The sequence below is a fragment of the Chlorocebus sabaeus genome, chromosome 24 (assembly GCF_047675955.1).
Source record: "Chlorocebus sabaeus isolate Y175 chromosome 24, mChlSab1.0.hap1, whole genome shotgun sequence".
Lineage (NCBI taxonomy): Eukaryota > Metazoa > Chordata > Mammalia > Primates > Cercopithecidae > Chlorocebus > Chlorocebus sabaeus.
Window position 1 is genome coordinate 40,542,043 of NC_132927.1, and position 17,641 is coordinate 40,559,683.

The 17,641-nt window shown below is 41.3% G+C and overlaps 1 protein-coding gene across 17 annotated transcripts in view; it reads left to right on the forward strand.

Annotated features, from left to right (window-relative positions):
- The window catches only part of SYNE2 (spectrin repeat containing nuclear envelope protein 2), a 374,252-nt gene that overhangs the window by 326,085 nt on the left and 30,526 nt on the right, over positions 1 to 17,641 (forward strand). For all 17 annotated transcript variants that reach the window (XM_037984103.2, XM_037984105.2, XM_037984100.2 and 14 more), the window contains 4 exons: positions 575 to 700; positions 8,036 to 8,191; positions 10,154 to 10,312; positions 11,686 to 11,852. In XM_037984103.2, the coding sequence (XP_037840031.2) occupies positions 575 to 700; positions 8,036 to 8,191; positions 10,154 to 10,312; positions 11,686 to 11,852 (608 nt within the window). The remainder of the gene's footprint in view (positions 1 to 574; positions 701 to 8,035; positions 8,192 to 10,153; positions 10,313 to 11,685; positions 11,853 to 17,641) is intronic.

Here is a 17,641-nt window from a genome sequence, read left to right on the forward strand (position 1 = left end):
AGAACTTTTTTATTTTTATTTATTTATTTTTTGAGATGGAGTCTCACTCTGTCGCCCAGGCTACAGTGCAATGGTGCGATTTCAGCTCACTGTAGCCTCCGCCTCCCAGGTTCAAGCAATTCTCCTGTCTCAGTCTCCCAAGTAGCTGGGATTACAGGCACATGCCACCACACCCAACTAATTTTTGTATTTTTAGTAGAGACAGAGTTTTGCCATGTTGGCCAGGCTGGTCTCGAACTCCTGACCTCAGGTGATCCACCCACCTCGGCCTCCCAAATTGCTGGGATTACAGGCTTAAGCCACCATGCCCGGCCCAGAAGAACTATTTTCAAGCAAAGGCCAGCCTGTTGGTTGAAATGAGCCACAGGTAAAGCTGCAAGGAGGCTCGAATCATATTGGTGTTCCTTCTGCTTTTGGGAGACCATAGTCTGCTCAAGACAAGGAACTGGGTATCTGTGTGATTTATAAAAACAAACTTAATAGAAAGATTATGTGGAGTAAATGAGCTATTCTATTTCCACAATTCATTCTAAAGAGCAAAGTACTTACCAGTTTTAATCTTGTTTTCAAATAGACCTGGGACCAGTGTGAAAAGAAAATCAAGGAGTTGAAAAGCAGGCTGCAAGTTTTAAAGGCACAAAGTGAAGATCCTCTTCCAGAGCTTCACGAGGACCTCCATAACGAAAAAGAGCTGATTAAGGTATTGAAATCCGAACAAGTGGTCAAGATAATCACTTAGCTGTTTTCTGAGTACTTTGAAGTGCTTCTTTGCCTCTTTCTGTGTTGAAACTGAGTTTTCATTTTCAAATCAGAAAATATTTTCCCGATCTACTGTCTAACATAACATGCTGGTCTCTCAAGGAATTCGAATTGATGCTTTTTACGATTGTTGTTTGAAGACGAGAAAGACTTTTGCAAAAACTCACTTCTTAGGATCTTAGGGGTTTTCTCCTTCAGGTCCTCTTTGTGTCTGTTCCTCCTCTGTAATATAAGATGTGGCCTCTGAGATTCCTGTAAAAGCTGTTCCCTTATCAAATGTCCTTTTCTTTGAAACGAGAGTAAAATATGACTAAAGAATTCATTTTTGAAAGCCAGTAGGTTGGGGTTTGCTCCAGTATAACATTTTTATAAAACGGTCCAAACTATATTCTTCCTAATGAATACCACACTAGCAAAAATTGCTGGATATTTTAGGCCTTAGCTGAAGACAAGGCAAACTTATGGATAGGAATTGGGGCCAGGAAAATTCCCAGGTCAGCAACTCCCTGCATCTCTTTTCTGTCTGCAGCTTTGATGTTTAAAAGACATTGAGAGACTGTTGGAATGGTCTTCTAATTTTTTACTTCCTTCAATGACTTTCAGGGATCAAACTGAAGAAATGAGGAAGAAATGAATAGTCTCCTACTTCAAGCTGGGCTAGAAATTAGTGTCTTTCTCCCTACATCTTTTTTCTTTATTGTAAAAATGTCTAATGTGCTAAAAGGCATAACAAATAATATGACAAACTGCCATGACACCATCACCCAGCTAAAATATAAAAAAAAATTATACACACAGTTCAAGTGTCCTGTATGATCTAACTTCTCCTTAGAGGTGTCAGTAACCCTGGATTTGGTGTTCATCATTCTTACACATATCCTAGTAATTTTAATACTTGTGTTTGTAGGTGTCAGTGTTTTTCTTTGTTTGTTCATTTGTTTGTTTGTTTTTGAGAGACAGGGTCTGGCTCTATCTTCCAGGCTAGAGTGCAGTGACACGATCTCAGCTCACTACAACCTCCACTTCCCAAGCTCAAGCGATCCTCCCACCTCAGCTCCCTGAGTAGCCTGGACTACAGGCACACACCACCATGCCCGGCTAATTTTTGTATTTTTTTTTAGAGACGGGGTTTTGTCATGTTACCCAGACTGGTCTCAAACTCCTGGGCTCAAGCAATCCTCCTGCCTTGGCCTCCCAAAGTGCTAGAATTACAGGCGGGAGCCACACACCCAGCCTGCTGTCAGTGAGATGTAGAATTGCTTTCTGTTTTTAAACTTTATATAGCTAGGCATGGTGACTCACAACTATAATCCCAGCACTTTGGGAGGCTGCAGTGGGAGGATCCCTTGAGTCCAGCAGTTTGAAAGTAGCCTGAGCAACAAATTGAGATCCCCATATGTACAAAAAAATTTTTTTAATTAGCTGGGTGTAGTGGCACTTGCCTGTGATCCCAGCTGCTGGGGAGGCTGAGGTGGGAGGATCCTTTGAGCCTAGTAGGTCGAGGATACAGTGACTCATGAATGCACCACTACATTCCACTCTGAATGACAGAGTAAGACTGCCTCTAAAAAGTAAACAAAATACATAAATTTTAAAACTTTATATAAGCAGTACTATGTATAATATAATTTTTTTTTCTTTTTTTAAGACAGAGTCTCCTGTCGCCTAGGCTGGAATACAGTGGTGCAATCTTGGCTCACTGTAACCTCCACCATTTGGGTTCCAGCAATTCTCATGCTTCAGCCTCCCAAGTAGCTGGGATTACAGGCACATGCCACCAGACATGGCTTATTTTTTGTATTTTTAGTAGAGATAGGGTTTCATCATGTTGGCCTGGCTGGTCTTGAACTCCTGGGGCCTCAAGCAATCCACCTGCCTCGGCTTCCCAAAGTGCTGGGATTACAGGCGTGAGCCACCACACCTGGCCCACAATGTAACTTGTTTCCTTCATTATGATTTGGAGTCATTGATGTTGGTACCTAATGCACATTCATTCTCACTGCTGTATAGTATGCATTATAAGAATATGTAGTCACTTGGTATTATTAGATTTTTTTTTAACTTTTGCTAGTCCAGCAGCTATGAGTGAGATAGTGTCTCTTTATAGTTTACTAGTCAGTTTCACATTTTTTTCATATTTGCCCTTTTGTGAATTGCCTATTTGTACCTTTTACTGATTTTTTTCTATTGGGCTATTTGTCTTTTTCTTATTGAGTTGAAGGAGCTGCTTATTTATTTTAAATATTCCTCTTCTACTGAGTGTATACATTGCAAATGTCTCTTCCCATCTGAGAGCCTGTTTTTCTACTTTTTCCTTGGTGTTGCTGGCTGAACAAAAGATATTTTGTTAATGTGGATGAATTTGTCAGTATTTTCCTATATGATTAGTATTTTCCACTTCCTCTGTGAAATCTTCATACTAAAGTCGTAAAATACGTGCTTACATTTTCTTCAAAAAGTTTTCGGTTTTTGGTTTTTACGTTCACATCTTTATTCATTGATGAATTGATTTTTGCATATATTTTAAGGCAGAGATCCATTTTCTAATTTTATTCATCTGGATAGCAGTTGTCTTGGTGCCTATTTATTGTCTAATGTCAAATATCAGATTTCCATATACCAGGATTCTTTTCTCAGTTCTCTGTTCCATTGGTCTGTGTAGCTCAGCTTTAATATCAAACTATCTTAATGGCTGCACTTTATTGTAACACATCTTTATTTCAGGTGTGATGTGTACCCACACACTTGTTCTTTCACATTAGTTTGGATGTCCCTAGATCTTTGATCTTCTGTAACTTTGAGAAGCAGCTTGTTAAACCATGAAGAGTTCTGATAAAGAGTTATAATTGAATTGCATTGAATTTATAGATTAACTTGGATAAATTTTTTTAGTATTCCTGCTTATGCTCATGAATGTGGTATATATTTCCCTTTGGTCATATTATTTAGTTTTTTTCACTAATGGCTTATAATTTTTTTTTTTTTTTTTTTTTTTTTTTTTTTTTTTTGAGATGGATCTTCATTCTTGTCCCCTAGGCTATCATGCAGTGGCACGATCTTGGCTCACTGCAACCTCTGCCTCCCTGGTTCAAGGGATTCCCCTGCCTCAGCCTCCCGAGTAACTGGGATTACAGGCACCTGCCACCACGCTCAGCTAATTTTTGTATTTTTAGTAGAGATGGGATTTCACCATGTTGTCCAGGCTGGTCTCTAACTCCTGACCTCAGGTGATCCACCCGCTTCGGCCTCACAAAGTGCTCGGATTACAGACCTGAGCCACCATACCTGGCTTATTCTTGTTACAATTTTCTTAATCACAAAAGAGATATCTATTGTTAGATTTATTTCTTGGTGCAATATTTTGAAGTTTTTGAAAATACTACCTTTTTCTAATTATATTTTTTAACTGATTATTGCTGATACCTAGAAATGCAATTGGTCTTTGCATATTTATGTTTAACCATCTTGTTAAACTCTTATGTTAATTCCAGCAATTCGTTTATGTATTTTTTGGGGTGTCTGTGAGACCATCATCATCTGTCAATAATGACAAGGTTATTTTTGTTTGTTTCTTATTTTTAATATACTTTTTTTTTCCTACTTTTCCTACACAGGTCAATACCTTCAGAACATTGTTAAGCAGAAGCATTAATAGCTGAGTCTTCCGTTCTTGATTTTAGAAAATGATTCTAACATTTCACTATTAAGTGATATTTGCTGGTGATGTGTCAGTCAGTGGCTTTATTAGGTTAACAAGATTTCTATGCCTAATTTTCAAGGTTTTTATCATCCCTACCTCATTAGGTTTAGAGCAAGACTTTGGTAACAACAGAGAGAATTTGGAGTCATGCTCTCAGCTGATACACAGAGTTTCCTTCCATAACGTCTAGGAACCTGTGCAGAATGTGACATGTAAACCCTTGAGCAGCCGTAATTTTTTTCAAGTATCACACTTCTCAGTTTCCAGTGGGATCTTTTCAGCTTTCATGGTCTCAGCATCCTATTTATCAGTGGAAAGAATCAGGGAAAGGGAAGGAGCATTGAGTTGATTCAATCATGACCATATTCCAAAAAGATCCCAAGTAACCCAAAGCTTGTCCGGGTCAGTGTGTTTCATTCCTGATTCACCTGGAGGAAATATGCTAGCCACTTGACCAATTTGAGCTTGACTTTCCTCCTCATAAAATTGTATTCCCTTCTAAGCACAGCTGCAAAAGGAAAAAGATAAAAGATAAAAAGAAAAAGTATATTCCCACTACAGCCAAGTTGAGGAATGGAATGATTTCCTTACATATATGTTTCATGTATATTCTAACTTCACTGTTATGAAAATAGCTACAGTGGACATCTGTGTTTCATAACACTTGTCCAAAGATTGAGTCCTTGGAACAGTTTGGTTTTTAAATAATTTTTGTATAAGTTATATAGTCACATGGCTCAAAATTCAGAGGGTGCAAAAGGTATATGTGATAAATTTTTCTCTTATCAATTCCTCTCCACAGAAGCAATCAATGTTACCGGTTTGTTGTATATTCTTCCAAAGATACAGTATGCATATACAGGCCAAAATTTATTTGTATACCCATTCTTTTTCAGTCCTCTTTTTCCCAAATGGTAGTACGGAAAAATGGGTCTTGACAGTTCCACTGGTAATTGAGTCCACAGGCAAGGCCTAAATGCTGTCCTGATACTGCAGAGTCTAGTCAAATCCTGTGCAACACCACTTTTTGTAGCCAAACAACTTGAAGTTTTACATCCCATCTTACATAAAAAATTGGAAATTTCCACGTATTCTTGTGGTATAGATAATTTATCTGGTTGAATGAAGATGGTGGAAACTTATCTGATTTCTCTCTGACAGTTTGGTTGCAAATCTGGGGCAATTTAATTTAAAGACAGGCATGATTGTTGACATTTTTATACAAACTGATCGTCAGCTATAGTAAACTTCCATAAGAGGCCTCATTCTATATAGTGTTTGACTCCCTACTTTTTTCATGTAGTGTTTATGAACATTTTAAAGCTCTCGAGACATACTGCCAAATTGCTTTCCTTTCAGCCATACATTTTGGTATCTGAAAACTTGCTGTGCAGCAGCACCATGGCAGGTTCTGGGCACTGCATCAATGAGCGGTGTTGTCATGGTCCCTGCCATGTGTGGAGCTAATGGTCCAGTCTGCCAGAGAGACCTGTTCACCAGATAGCTACACTGTATGCACAGGGGTGTGTGTGTGTCTGTGTCTGTGTCTGTGAACATGGTGAGTGTTAGAGGGTAAAAGCGCAGGGCAATGAGAGTAGAACAGGAGTCTCAACCTTATCCAGTGACTGTACACTTTCTGATTGTCAGTATTATAAGTATTCAAACCATACTGAGTGAAACCTGGCTGGGCATAACTTGGCGGCCGAGCCAGCACCTCTGAGCAGGGCACTGGACAGGCTGAGCTTCCTGCCACCTGACTGGGAAACTCTGTCTGAAGCTCAGCGGTTTCCAGATCTCCAATTTCAAGTCAGTAAGTGGTACACCTCGGCTGGCAGGTGGCCCCTTTATGTTATATAGCTTTCCAGAGCGTTCCACTGTGGAATCTGCTGTCATCTACTTTACTGGAACCAATTGTGAGACCAAAAGCAGTAATACAAATGTTAAATACCTAATGATTTAGCTTCTGAGAAAGGTGTTAATTCCTCATTCTACATGTAACCTTTAAAAGAATTCTCTGGGCCACTTTATTAAACATAAATTGTTGTTGGTAAGTTACGAAATCATGCCAATGTAGCTTTTAGAACTCTGAAAATCAATCAGAATTAACATACTGTTAGGGCCCTTCAAATTTATCCCTGATTTTAGGCATAGTAGCAGCAGGGCATGGTGGCTTGCCCTTGTCATCCCAGCACTTCAAGGGGCTGAGGCAAGAGGATCACTTGAACTGGGGAGTTTGAGACCAGCCTGGGCAAAATGATGAGACTTCCATCTCTACAAAAAAATTTAAAAATTAGTCAGGTGTGGTGCTGCGTGCCTCTAGTCTCAGCTACTCTGCAGGCTGAAGCATGAGGATCACTTGAGCCCAAGAGGTCAGTCAAAGCTGCAGTAAGCCATGATCGTGCCGCTGTACTCTAGCCTGGGCAACAGGGTGAGACCCTGTCTCTAAAAAAAAATAATAAAAGTTAAAAAGGCATAGTATCTTATTTCAGGTTTCAGTTGACAGATAGGACTGGAGACCCTTAAAATGTGCCAAATCATGAAGAATTGTAAGCACAATGAAAACCTGGTGGACTCCAGTGTTTTGACTGTTTCCTTTTACCTTCCCTGCTGTGAAAGTAAATCTCTTGAGTAAATCCTAGATTTCAAAGTTTCAATTTGACAATGACAGTGCTTCTTTTTTTTTTTTTTTGGAGATGGAATCTCACTCTGTCAGCCAGGCTGGAGTGCAGTGGAGTGATCCTGGCTCACTGCAACCTCCGCCTCCTGGGTTCAAAGTGATTCTCCTGCCTCAGCCTCCCGAGTAGCTAGGATTACAGGCCACCACACCCAGCTAATTTTTGTATTTTTAGTAGAGACAGGGTTTCATCATGTTGGCCAGGCTGGTCTCAAGCTCCTGACCTCAGGTGATCTGCCCGCCTCGGGCTTCCAAAGTGCTGGGATTACAGGTGTGAGCCACTGAGCCCAGCCATTGCTGTGTTTTAAAAGGTAGGTGTTTCCATGGCCAGAAAATTATCTGCTAACTAATCTTTGCCAATTATTAGAAAAGTTTATTTCTGTCTTCCATTATACTTACTCATTAGTTTCAAAAGTTAGCCAAAAATAATTCCCTTTGAACATAAGTCATTGCTGTTACATGATTGCCACAATAGCAGCAATGCATTTCTTAGGGTTTTTTTTTTAATGGAAAATCACATTTTAAATCTATCTGAATGTAGTTTCAGGATTAAAAATTGGATGTGTGCGTGTGTGTGTATGTCAAGATTATTAGATTCCAAATACACTTTCCTCTAAATAAAGATCTACATGACTTTAAAATAGAATAAATTCTGTTGAAATCAGAGCTACCTGAGGAAGTGAAAATAAAGGTAGAAAAGAGTTTTCCTTTGAGAAGAAGGTGGTGGAGAACTGGCCAACCACAACTGCAGGCGCTCGCCTTGGGCTGTTTCCCATTCAGAAGGTCCCTCCCCCTCTCCTGGCCTCCCCTCCCCCAGAGTCTAATCAAAGGATTAGCCTACAGGTTTGGAAACAACAGCCGCTTGAGTTGAAGGCTTTTTACCCCCTTGTGATTAAATGCAGGAACTAGAACAGTCTTTGGCTAGCTGGACTCAGAACTTGAAAGAACTTCAAACTATGAAGGCAGACTTAACCCGGCACATTCTCGTGGAAGACGTGATGGTTTTGAAGGAGCAAATAGAGCATTTGCACAGACAATGGGAGGACCTCTGCTTAAGGGTAAGTCAGCTCACTGCAGGGCACGGCTGTTTGGGAGTGGATTGAAATGTCTCTGAAGGCCAGACAAAGTAGAAAGGAGCTTAATTTCATTGAACCGGAGGCCCTTTTTAGTGGGACCCCTGGCCTGGCCGCTGCTCCTTTAGAAGGCAGCAACATGGTTTAACAGATTTGACCCTTTTGTTTCTCCAGCGCTAAATGCTAGAACTTTGCACGCTTTTAATGAGCTTTTTTAAAAGTCACTTTAGGTGGAGACAGAAATTGCAATTCTGATCAGATGTGTAGACCGCTCTCTGGCTTGTGTAGGTGGCAAGCCCTAATCAGTGTATGTATCAGAAGCAGGACCCAGTGAAGAGGTCCTTTACTGGGGAGTCTCTTCTGGGCCTAACAGCAGGAGTCTTACTTAATGCTCGCAAGCATGGGAGCATTTCATATGAGTACTCTGCATTCACAGGCAATCTGATGTTTATTTCAAGTAGCCGGTTTCTAAAATTCTCTAAGAGAAGTGATCAACTGCTATGTTGTCTCAATGGATCACTTTGACTTATTAAGAATGGGATTGTGTTAATAGAGTATTATATGGTATAGGCTTGTGACAGGATCAGGATTGAATTAAGGGATTCAAATAGTCTTAAAGATCTTTGTTTTAAGAACATAGAATTCTAGCGAAAATAAATTCCTTAATCTCATTTTTGTGAATTAAGAGATGTATTTAAAAAGTTGAAATTCAGGCACGTTCTCCTTCTTGATTTTAGTATTTAATATTCACAATGTACCCTAACTTTAAATGTTCTTTTAGAACTTTTTAAATTTTATATAAAAGAAAATGTTTAGAATATATGAAAAGTGTTCTGAAAGTTACGGTAGACAGGAAGACTGCGGCCCAGATGTTCCTAATTGTTACTATTATGAAATCAATCAGGATGACACTGTGCAAAATGCCAGGATTTTTAAAAGATAAACAGATGCCCTGAGGAATGGAAACACAACACTTGTTTTTCTCGGATAGTTTTTCAAGCCTTTTTAACACGTTTGCCTGGGTAGGCTATATAAGCATTCAGTATTTTCTCCTCCGAAAAGAGCAGAGTTTCTTTATACACAGCAGGAAAATCTCAGAGAATTCAACCTTGGTTTCCTGGTCCATATAGTGGGGTGTCAAAACTTTACCAAAGAGCCACCCCCTTTTAACCCTACGATTCTGAAGATTCTTAAAACCTGGGAATACTTTTGTACATCTAGTAAGGCTGATTTGCATTATTTAAATTTATATTTAGTGAAATTTAAACCTTTAAGGAGGAGGACCCTTAGCTGATGTCAGTTTAGGGGCTACTTATGCGTAATGGGGCATTGGGTATTTTGGGGTCAGCCTGCTTGCTGCAGACCAGCTGTTGGCGATATATCCATGGTTTCCATCCAAAATCCAGTGCTTAACAGGAAAGTGGGTTAAATGAGTGATGTACATTGTTTTTGGTTTTACTTTGTTTTGAAGCATAACAATAGGACATTTAAATGGCTGTAGTTTTCCTGGTCCATTTGCATTATAAATGTTTGATTTACATTCTATCTGGATTAATAGTTTTTAAATAGGACGTTGTCCTTATGTTGGTATAGGGATTTGATTTGTTGTTAAAAGGGCAAGGATTTGGGTTATATCTTCATCTAGCCTTTCCTGTTTTTAATTTTTAATATAACTGGGTAGTAACATACGAGTATTGGGTAAAACAGTCCTTCCAATCAGCTACATTTCAGGTACAGTATTTGTTATTTTTTATGGCATTTATCACAGGTGTAAGGAACTTCTGTTGATGCGAAACCCTAGGTTTTTAAGAGGCAAAGCCAGACAAGGGTGAGTGTAGAGAGCTACTGATTAAAATGAATGAAACTCAGTCTTTTTGATGTGAGGGAGAGAAGGGGGTGCTTTCCTTCCTGGCTATACTCAGCTGCCAAATGCATCTTCATTTGCAGGTGGCTATACGTAAACAGGAGATTGAAGACAGACTCAATACGTGGATTGTATTCAATGAAAAAAATAAAGAGTTGTGTGCCTGGCTGGTGCAGATGGAAAACAAAGTTCTACAGACAGCGGACATTAGTATTGAAGAAATGATTGAAAAGTTACAGAAGGTACGGGAGGATACCCAGGTGGATGTAGTTCTGACTGCCGTGGAATTGTCGGCCCTCCTCACTCCTAGGCCCAAACAGGTGCAGGGTTACAGGTGCTTCCGGTAGCATTTTAGAAATTTGAAGGGACTTCACTATTTTTGATCCTTTTGAGAGAGCAGTTGGAAGAGAGAAGGTTCCAGAGAGATGGGAGTGTGAGACCATTGTCAGTAGGCATGGTACTGAGGGGAGTTGCTTTCTCTCCATTAGGAAGTTTGGCCAGGGAAGGGGCTTACACATCAGCTGATACCCCAAATGAGTTAGAGTTTCTCTAGTTGTTATTAAGAAGCTCTCGTTGGCCAGGCACGGTGGCTCATTCCTGTAATCCTAGCACTTTGGGAGGCCGAGGCAGGTGGATCACCTGAGATTAAGAGTTCGAGACCAGCTTGGCTGACATGGTGAAACCTCATCTCTACTAAAAATACAAAAATTAGCCTGGTGTGGTGGTGGGCTCCTGTAATCCCAGCTACTTGGGTGGCTGAGGCAGGAGGATTGCTTGAACCTGGGAGGTGGAGGTTGCAGTGAGCCGAGATGGTGCCATTGCGCACCAGCCTGGGCAACAGAGTAAAAATTCCATCTCAAAAAAAAAAAAAAGCAGCAGCAGCAGCTCCCCTTGCCAACGGGGAGAGGCCAAAAGCAGTGAGGCTCATAATTTTGAAATGGTCACTGATCTCTACAGGGAAAAGTAATAACATTCTTGCTGCAGTCACCCAAAACACCACTCAGGCAACCCTCTAGAAAACTGGAAACGATAGCAGCCTAATTAGTTATGCTCAGTTGTCCTCAGTTCCCAAGTAGGTTAAAAGAAATCTGTGAGAGGAAATAGAGGGCTTTTGAATTAGGTAACTATTAAAACCAAAGTAATTATTGCCTTACATATTTCGCATTTGCCTGATGCTCGTTGCCTGACTTTTTAGCTACTCACTGAAAAGTTAGCTTCATTAGAAGGTATGAGGTTTTGAGACAGTGTCTTACTGTGCTCGAGTACAGTGGCGAGATCATAGCTCACTGCAGCCTCAACCTTCTGGGCTCAAGCGGTCCTCCCACCTCAGCCACCTGAGTAGCTGGGACTGCAGACATGTGCCAGCATACCTGGCTAGTTTTTTCAGAAGTTGGGTCTTGCTATGTTGCACAGGCTAGTCTTGAACTCCTGGACTCGAGTGATCCTCTTGCCTCGGCCTCCCAAACTGCTGGGATTATTGGTATGAGCCATTATACCTGGTCAATTTTTTTTTTTTTTTTTTTTAATTTCAAGAGGCAACTCTGTATGTTTTTGGCTGGAGAAGAAATGAATTTGGGGTAATTACCCAGGCTTTATGTTTTGGTGCCTTTGCCAGGACTGCATGGAAGAAATAAACTTGTTTAGTGAAAACAAGTTACAGTTAAAGCAGATGGGTGACCAGCTGATCAAGGCCAGCAACAAATCGAGAGCAGCTGAGATCGATGACAAGCTCAACAAAATTAACGATCGTTGGCAACATCTTTTTGATGTCATCGGATCAAGGTAAGAAATGGGCTAAAAATGATTCTTACTCTCCAGGAACAGTAATTACTTTATAGATCTAGGAAACTGAGCCCAGCCTTCCTCTAAGATGATCCAGCAATTTTATAAGTTTACAGATTAAGGCAAAGTTTGATAAAAATGAGTGGAAATTCTTTCCATGTTATTAAAAAAAACTAGATGCTAGTATATCCCACCTTAGTATTTTTTCTTTAGCTTACAACTTCACATGCATTAGAGTAGTTTTAAATAAGGGTTGGAAACTTACTTGGAAAGGGATCCTTGGGAGGGGGTATTGTTTAGAAATTCTGACTCTGTGTTAGCATTTATGTGTCCCCACAGCGGAGCCATGCCTGTTGCTCCTGCCTCAGTATGGCAAATCAGGCAGGTGAGGGCACAGGCCTGGTTTCTGGAGGCTGGGGGCCCATGACTTCCCCGCCACCCGCACTCAAGGCAGGGGCAGGAGTCTACTCTAAGTGTGTGGGCTCAGAGTGCCAGGTCTCCCATGGGGGTCTTGTCCTAGGATGTGGATTTGGACACAGCCAAGTCCTAAATCAAAGGGCCACAAATCAAAGCTATGTTGGCTAGTGCAATCTTATCAGAAATAGTCCTGATAATTTTATCTCTCCCCCCAAAATGATGGTGATGCCCAAAGTTCTTAAATGTCTAAATTCCCTCTCTAAAGACAAACCCCAAGTGGATGTTTATTCAGTGGCCACCTGGCATACGGAGAACAGTCACTTGGCCTTTGGACTGCTTGTGTAGCTGTGCTTCCACTGGCCACACAGGTCCTTTCCATAGCAGTATACTCAGATGTTTTGAACAACACATAGAATTAGGAATATACAGGAGAACCTATAAGGTGAATAAAGAATTGGGGGGTGATGAAAGTAAGATACTCTTAATAATTTGGCATCTTCTTTACCTCATTGTTTACTGGAAACCACAAGTGAACCTGAGTCAATCAACAGAGGCACCAGGCTAAATAAGTTGAGTCAGTTATGTTAGTGGGAGTAGGCATCTGAGCAGCTGTAAAACCAAGTGGTTTGAGAGCTCAGATCCCATCTTCCTGAGATCAGGAAGATCCTTACAGAGGGGCTGCGTTCCCAGATGGTCCTGAATGAGGGATTGCGGTTACTGGTGGCAGAGAAAGAGACACATATGTTGAGAGCAAACAGGTACAGAATAGAGCAGCGTCGAAGCCATTCAGGAAGTGAAGAGAAGCCCCATTGGCCCCAAATGTAGGAGATGAGCTAGAAAGATGGGCTGGGGCTAAATCTTAGAGGACTTTAAATCTCAGCTAAATATTGGCCTTCTGAAAAAATATCTGAGTCATGCCTGGTTCCTTAGCAGTGAAGGGTTTGCTGAAGACAAATATTAGGGGGATTTGGCTGGCAACGTAGACTGGCCCAAATTCAACTTCTCTCCACAGCCAATTGGGGGTAAAGAAAAAAAACCTACAGAAATGCATGGTGGAAACCTAAGTAAGGATTAAGAGTACAAGTTTTGAACCATTCCTGACTTTCTTACTTATTCACTGTGAAAACTTGAGTATGTGATTTAACCTTTCTAGGCCTCAGTTTCTAAGTCTGTAAAATGGGTCTAATTGGCTTACATCAGAGGCCACTGGTACTGTCTGCTGTGAGGATATATATCATATCTTTGCTATAGGGCCAGCACAGCACATGTGAGGCAGCATTTATGGAGTGGTTGTTTTAGTTACTTTTCCATGAGAAGACTCTGAAGTCGTGTGTGTATTGAGTGGAAGATGATTCTGTCAGTGACCTCTAGTGATGAGAGGTCTTTTGCCAGTGAGGCCTGCAACTGGACTACCTCATTCTCAGAGCTTAGAATAGTGTGTCAGATGTATGTTGAAATGAATAAATGTTTCAGTTCATCCGTTAATAATAAGATCATTTCTGTGGGATAAATTGTGTCTTTGTGGTTGCCTTTATAGCGTAAGTCTTCTCGAGCCCTTGGCTCTAGTCGAGGGTATGATGGCATCACACCCATTCATGGATCATACAGGATCAAGATCTAGCTAATGTGTCTTGAAGGTTAGAGTGACAGTCCATTTTTAATCATTCATGCTCTGCTTATATAACTTTGGAGTTTAACAGGCTGTTTGCTTTCCTCGCTCACTCTTTGCCTGTCTTCAGCCAGCCTTTTGGTGGGAAAGAGATAAAACAGTGGGTAAAATTCCATTGATCTTTTTGGAAAGCACAGCTGGGGGAAAAGGAGTTGAAATAGCAAATATGTTGTCAGCTGCCTATATTCTTAGCAATATGCCTTTTGTGTATGATTTCACTTAAACTTCACCGTGATTCTGGAAAATAGATACCATTGTCCCATTTTACACACTGAGAAGGAAACTGAGGACTGAAGCTAAGCAACTTACCTATAGTTACATAGCCAGCATGTGACGTAACCAGGATTTCAACTTGGGCAGTTTCACCTCCCTGACAGCCCAGACCCTCTCATTTGAAACACTGAAATGAGCAGTACATGCTGAGTGCCTAATCCCTTCAGCACTGAGGAATTTGGGAGGGAACCATTTTTCTTATTGTAAAGCAAGGGCCAGGCTGAGACAGACAGCTAGAACTAAGAAGCTCTTAGCTGAGTTTATTGTTCAGGTGAATCTGTGGGTTGAGGCAGCAAACTTGGACCTGTCATAATCAGCCTTACATAGAATCAGCCTTACATAGAATCAGCATCCCTGATGCTGACTTCACCCTGGGCATTGTACAAAGGAAGGGAAGGGTTGGAAGCACAGGCTGCAAACTTTACGTTTGAACAGTGGCAACAAGAACCTGCTCTGCAGGGTGCCCTGATGGCTTCATTTGCCCACAGGATCCAGGACACCATGCAGTGTCTTCCATCCTACCCACAGTATTCTGCTGCTTTGGCCCTGTGGCAGGGAACAGCATCTCTTGTTGAAAATAAGATTGGCCAGGCGTAGTGGCTCACACCTGTAATCCCTGCACTTTGGGAGGCCGAAGCAGGTGGATTACCTGCAGTCAGGAGTTTGAGACCAGCCTGGTGAACATGGTGAAACCCCGTCTCTACCAAAACTACAAAAACTAGCTGGGCATGGTGGCACGCACCTGTAGTCCCAACTACTCAGGAGGCTGAGGCAGGAGAATCACTTGAACCTGGGAGGCGGAGGTTGCAGTGAGCCGAGATCACGCCACTGCCTTCCAGCCTGGGTGACAGAGCAAGACTCTGTCTCAAAAAAAAAAAAAAAAAGATTGGAAGGCGATCCTATGTAGGTACCCGGCCTTGTTACTGCAAGATCTTAACTACAAAACTAACTTTAGAATGGTTTTAGAAGACTAAGGTTTAGAATGGTTTTAGAAAACTAAGGTTTAGAACGGTTTTCAGAAGTCCAAGGCCTCAATAAATCAGGTTTAATTCACTGGAGGAAAAAAATGGAATTTAGGATAGGCTTCCTTAAAAACCACATTAGATTTCTGATCCTTTCAGGTGGTAGACTCCATTGTTGGATAGATAGGAGAGGAAACCAACATTGCTTATTTTTTAAGTGCCAGTTTCCTCACATAGATTATTTCATTTTAATTCTTAAAACAACACTGCAAAGTCAGTGTGATTCTTCATTTTACAGAGAGGGAAACTGCAGCTCAGAGAAGGTCAATAATTTAGCCAAGGACAGTGGGAACTCTGCCCGGGACAGAAACATGCACATAAGATTACATGGGCCCTGGTGTGGGTATAGAGACACCCATGACTGGCTGTCCCTCAGAGTTGCTCTGGGAGCTTTTAAAAGTTCTCATGGGCCCTTGGGCAGCTTCTTGCAATGGTGACATCTACACTCTTATGAAACATGCAGATACTTTCAACAGAGGTCATTTAAAGCATTACATAGAATCCCTGATGCTGATTGTATATATGTTTGGTGATTGTAATTATGTAGAACCCAAGTTGACAACAAGACATATTCTATGTTCATTTGCCACTCTCCTTCCTCTTTTCTTCTTCTTTTTTTTTTTTTTTTTTTTTTTATGAGACAAGGTCTGGCTGTTATGACCCAGGCTGGAATACAGTGGCACAATCACAGCTCACTGCAGCCTCGACCTCTCAGGCTCAAACAATTCTCCTGCCTCAACCTCCCAGGTAGCTGGGACTACAAGCACACACCACCATGCCCAGATAATTTTTTGTTTTTGTTGTTTGTTTTTTGTAGAAATAGGGTTTCACCATATTGCCCAAGCTGGTCTTGAGCTCCTGGGCTCAAGTGATCCTCCCACCTCTGCCTCCCAAAGTGCTGGAATGACAGGCATGAGCCACTCGCACCCAGCCTTGGATAACGTCTTTGAAAAGTGACTCAGCAAAACTTCCGAATGCAGGACAGACAACTAAATTAAAGAAAGTGTCCTTCAGAACTGCCAATATATGTGATCCTCTGTTTTGGAGGCATCTGGATTACCTAAGAACAGCTGAGATACAAATTGTTGGGTGACAGACAAAAAGATGCAGGGTTAACCTTCACAGCCAGCACAGTCTGAAGCTCTGAAAAGACAGTCCTTGGATCTCATCCCCTCAATGGGACTGATGCCAGAGAAGGAGTTGACCTGCCACCTGATCTCACCTCTGCCTCCCCTTATTTTTAAAAACCCAATAGTTGAACTCCTTAAAAATTCATCTACTTTTGTTTCCCAGAACTCCCTCCCCATTTCCTTAATGAAAACCCTGCTTGTCATATGAACCGGAGCTCTGTAGACACAGGTGGGACTGTGACTAGTGAGTCCCTCTGGCAGGTTGCACATCTTGATGAATTCTTTTAGAGACTTGGGATCAGGGTGAGGAACTCTTTTTAAAGGCTCTTTCTAGCAGTATGTGCGAATAATCTGATGAAAGCGTTCAGTGTCCGCTGATATAGGTTGGACAGCAAAGTGGAAAGGCATACCCTCCGAGAAAATTTACATTGGTTTTTCTCTAGGTTGGAATCATTTTAATGAAAATGATTTTAATTTTCTTTTTGCTTATCTATACTTCCTAAATGTTCATTATGGAAGGTGTTTATAACATGTCATGAACAAATGTCATCAATTTTATGTTCTCTTTCCTGAATTTCTGACGGTAGCACCACTAGCAAAGCCTGTCGTCCTTATTAAGCCACTGACAAGGAGGGACTTTCCTAGTACCGTATGACCTCAAAGATTAGCTCCTTCCTGTTTACACTGAAGTGCTCTCACTATCAGAAATATCAAATCCATCCAAAGGAACTTTTTAAACTAAGCATAACTTTTAAATTTTGCCTGCCAACCTGAAAAGCTCACCTATTTTATAATAGTGGCAATTAAAATGTTATCATTAAACTCAGAAGTTATGACTGTGGCAATTGTGTGTTAAGATTGTTTTCCATGCCTTGCAGAATGGGCAGAAATATGTGTGCCTTTTTAAACTGATAAAGCTTTTCATTGCTCTCCTCTTATCTGTATTATTTTCTCAAGGTTTTCTGGAAGACCAAGCAATGCTGCTAGTCACGAAGTTGACTTGCGTTGGTCTTAGCAGATTGCCTGATGCAGTGGGACTGGAAGGATTTAGGGATTATTTTAGCACAGGGGGAGCCAGATGTGAGCCTTCTCACTTCCATTTTCCTTCCCATCAGCCTGATCCTTCTGCCTCTAGAATGGGTGGCCGCTGTTCCCAGACCCTGCAGAAATGCCTTCCTTGAGGGTTAAGGAGCTCCCCCAAGGAAAGAGTAGCCGTCACTGGCATAATGAGCAAGTATCCTGATGGCCGGCATCAGGCAGGTCCAGTGTACTGAGCCT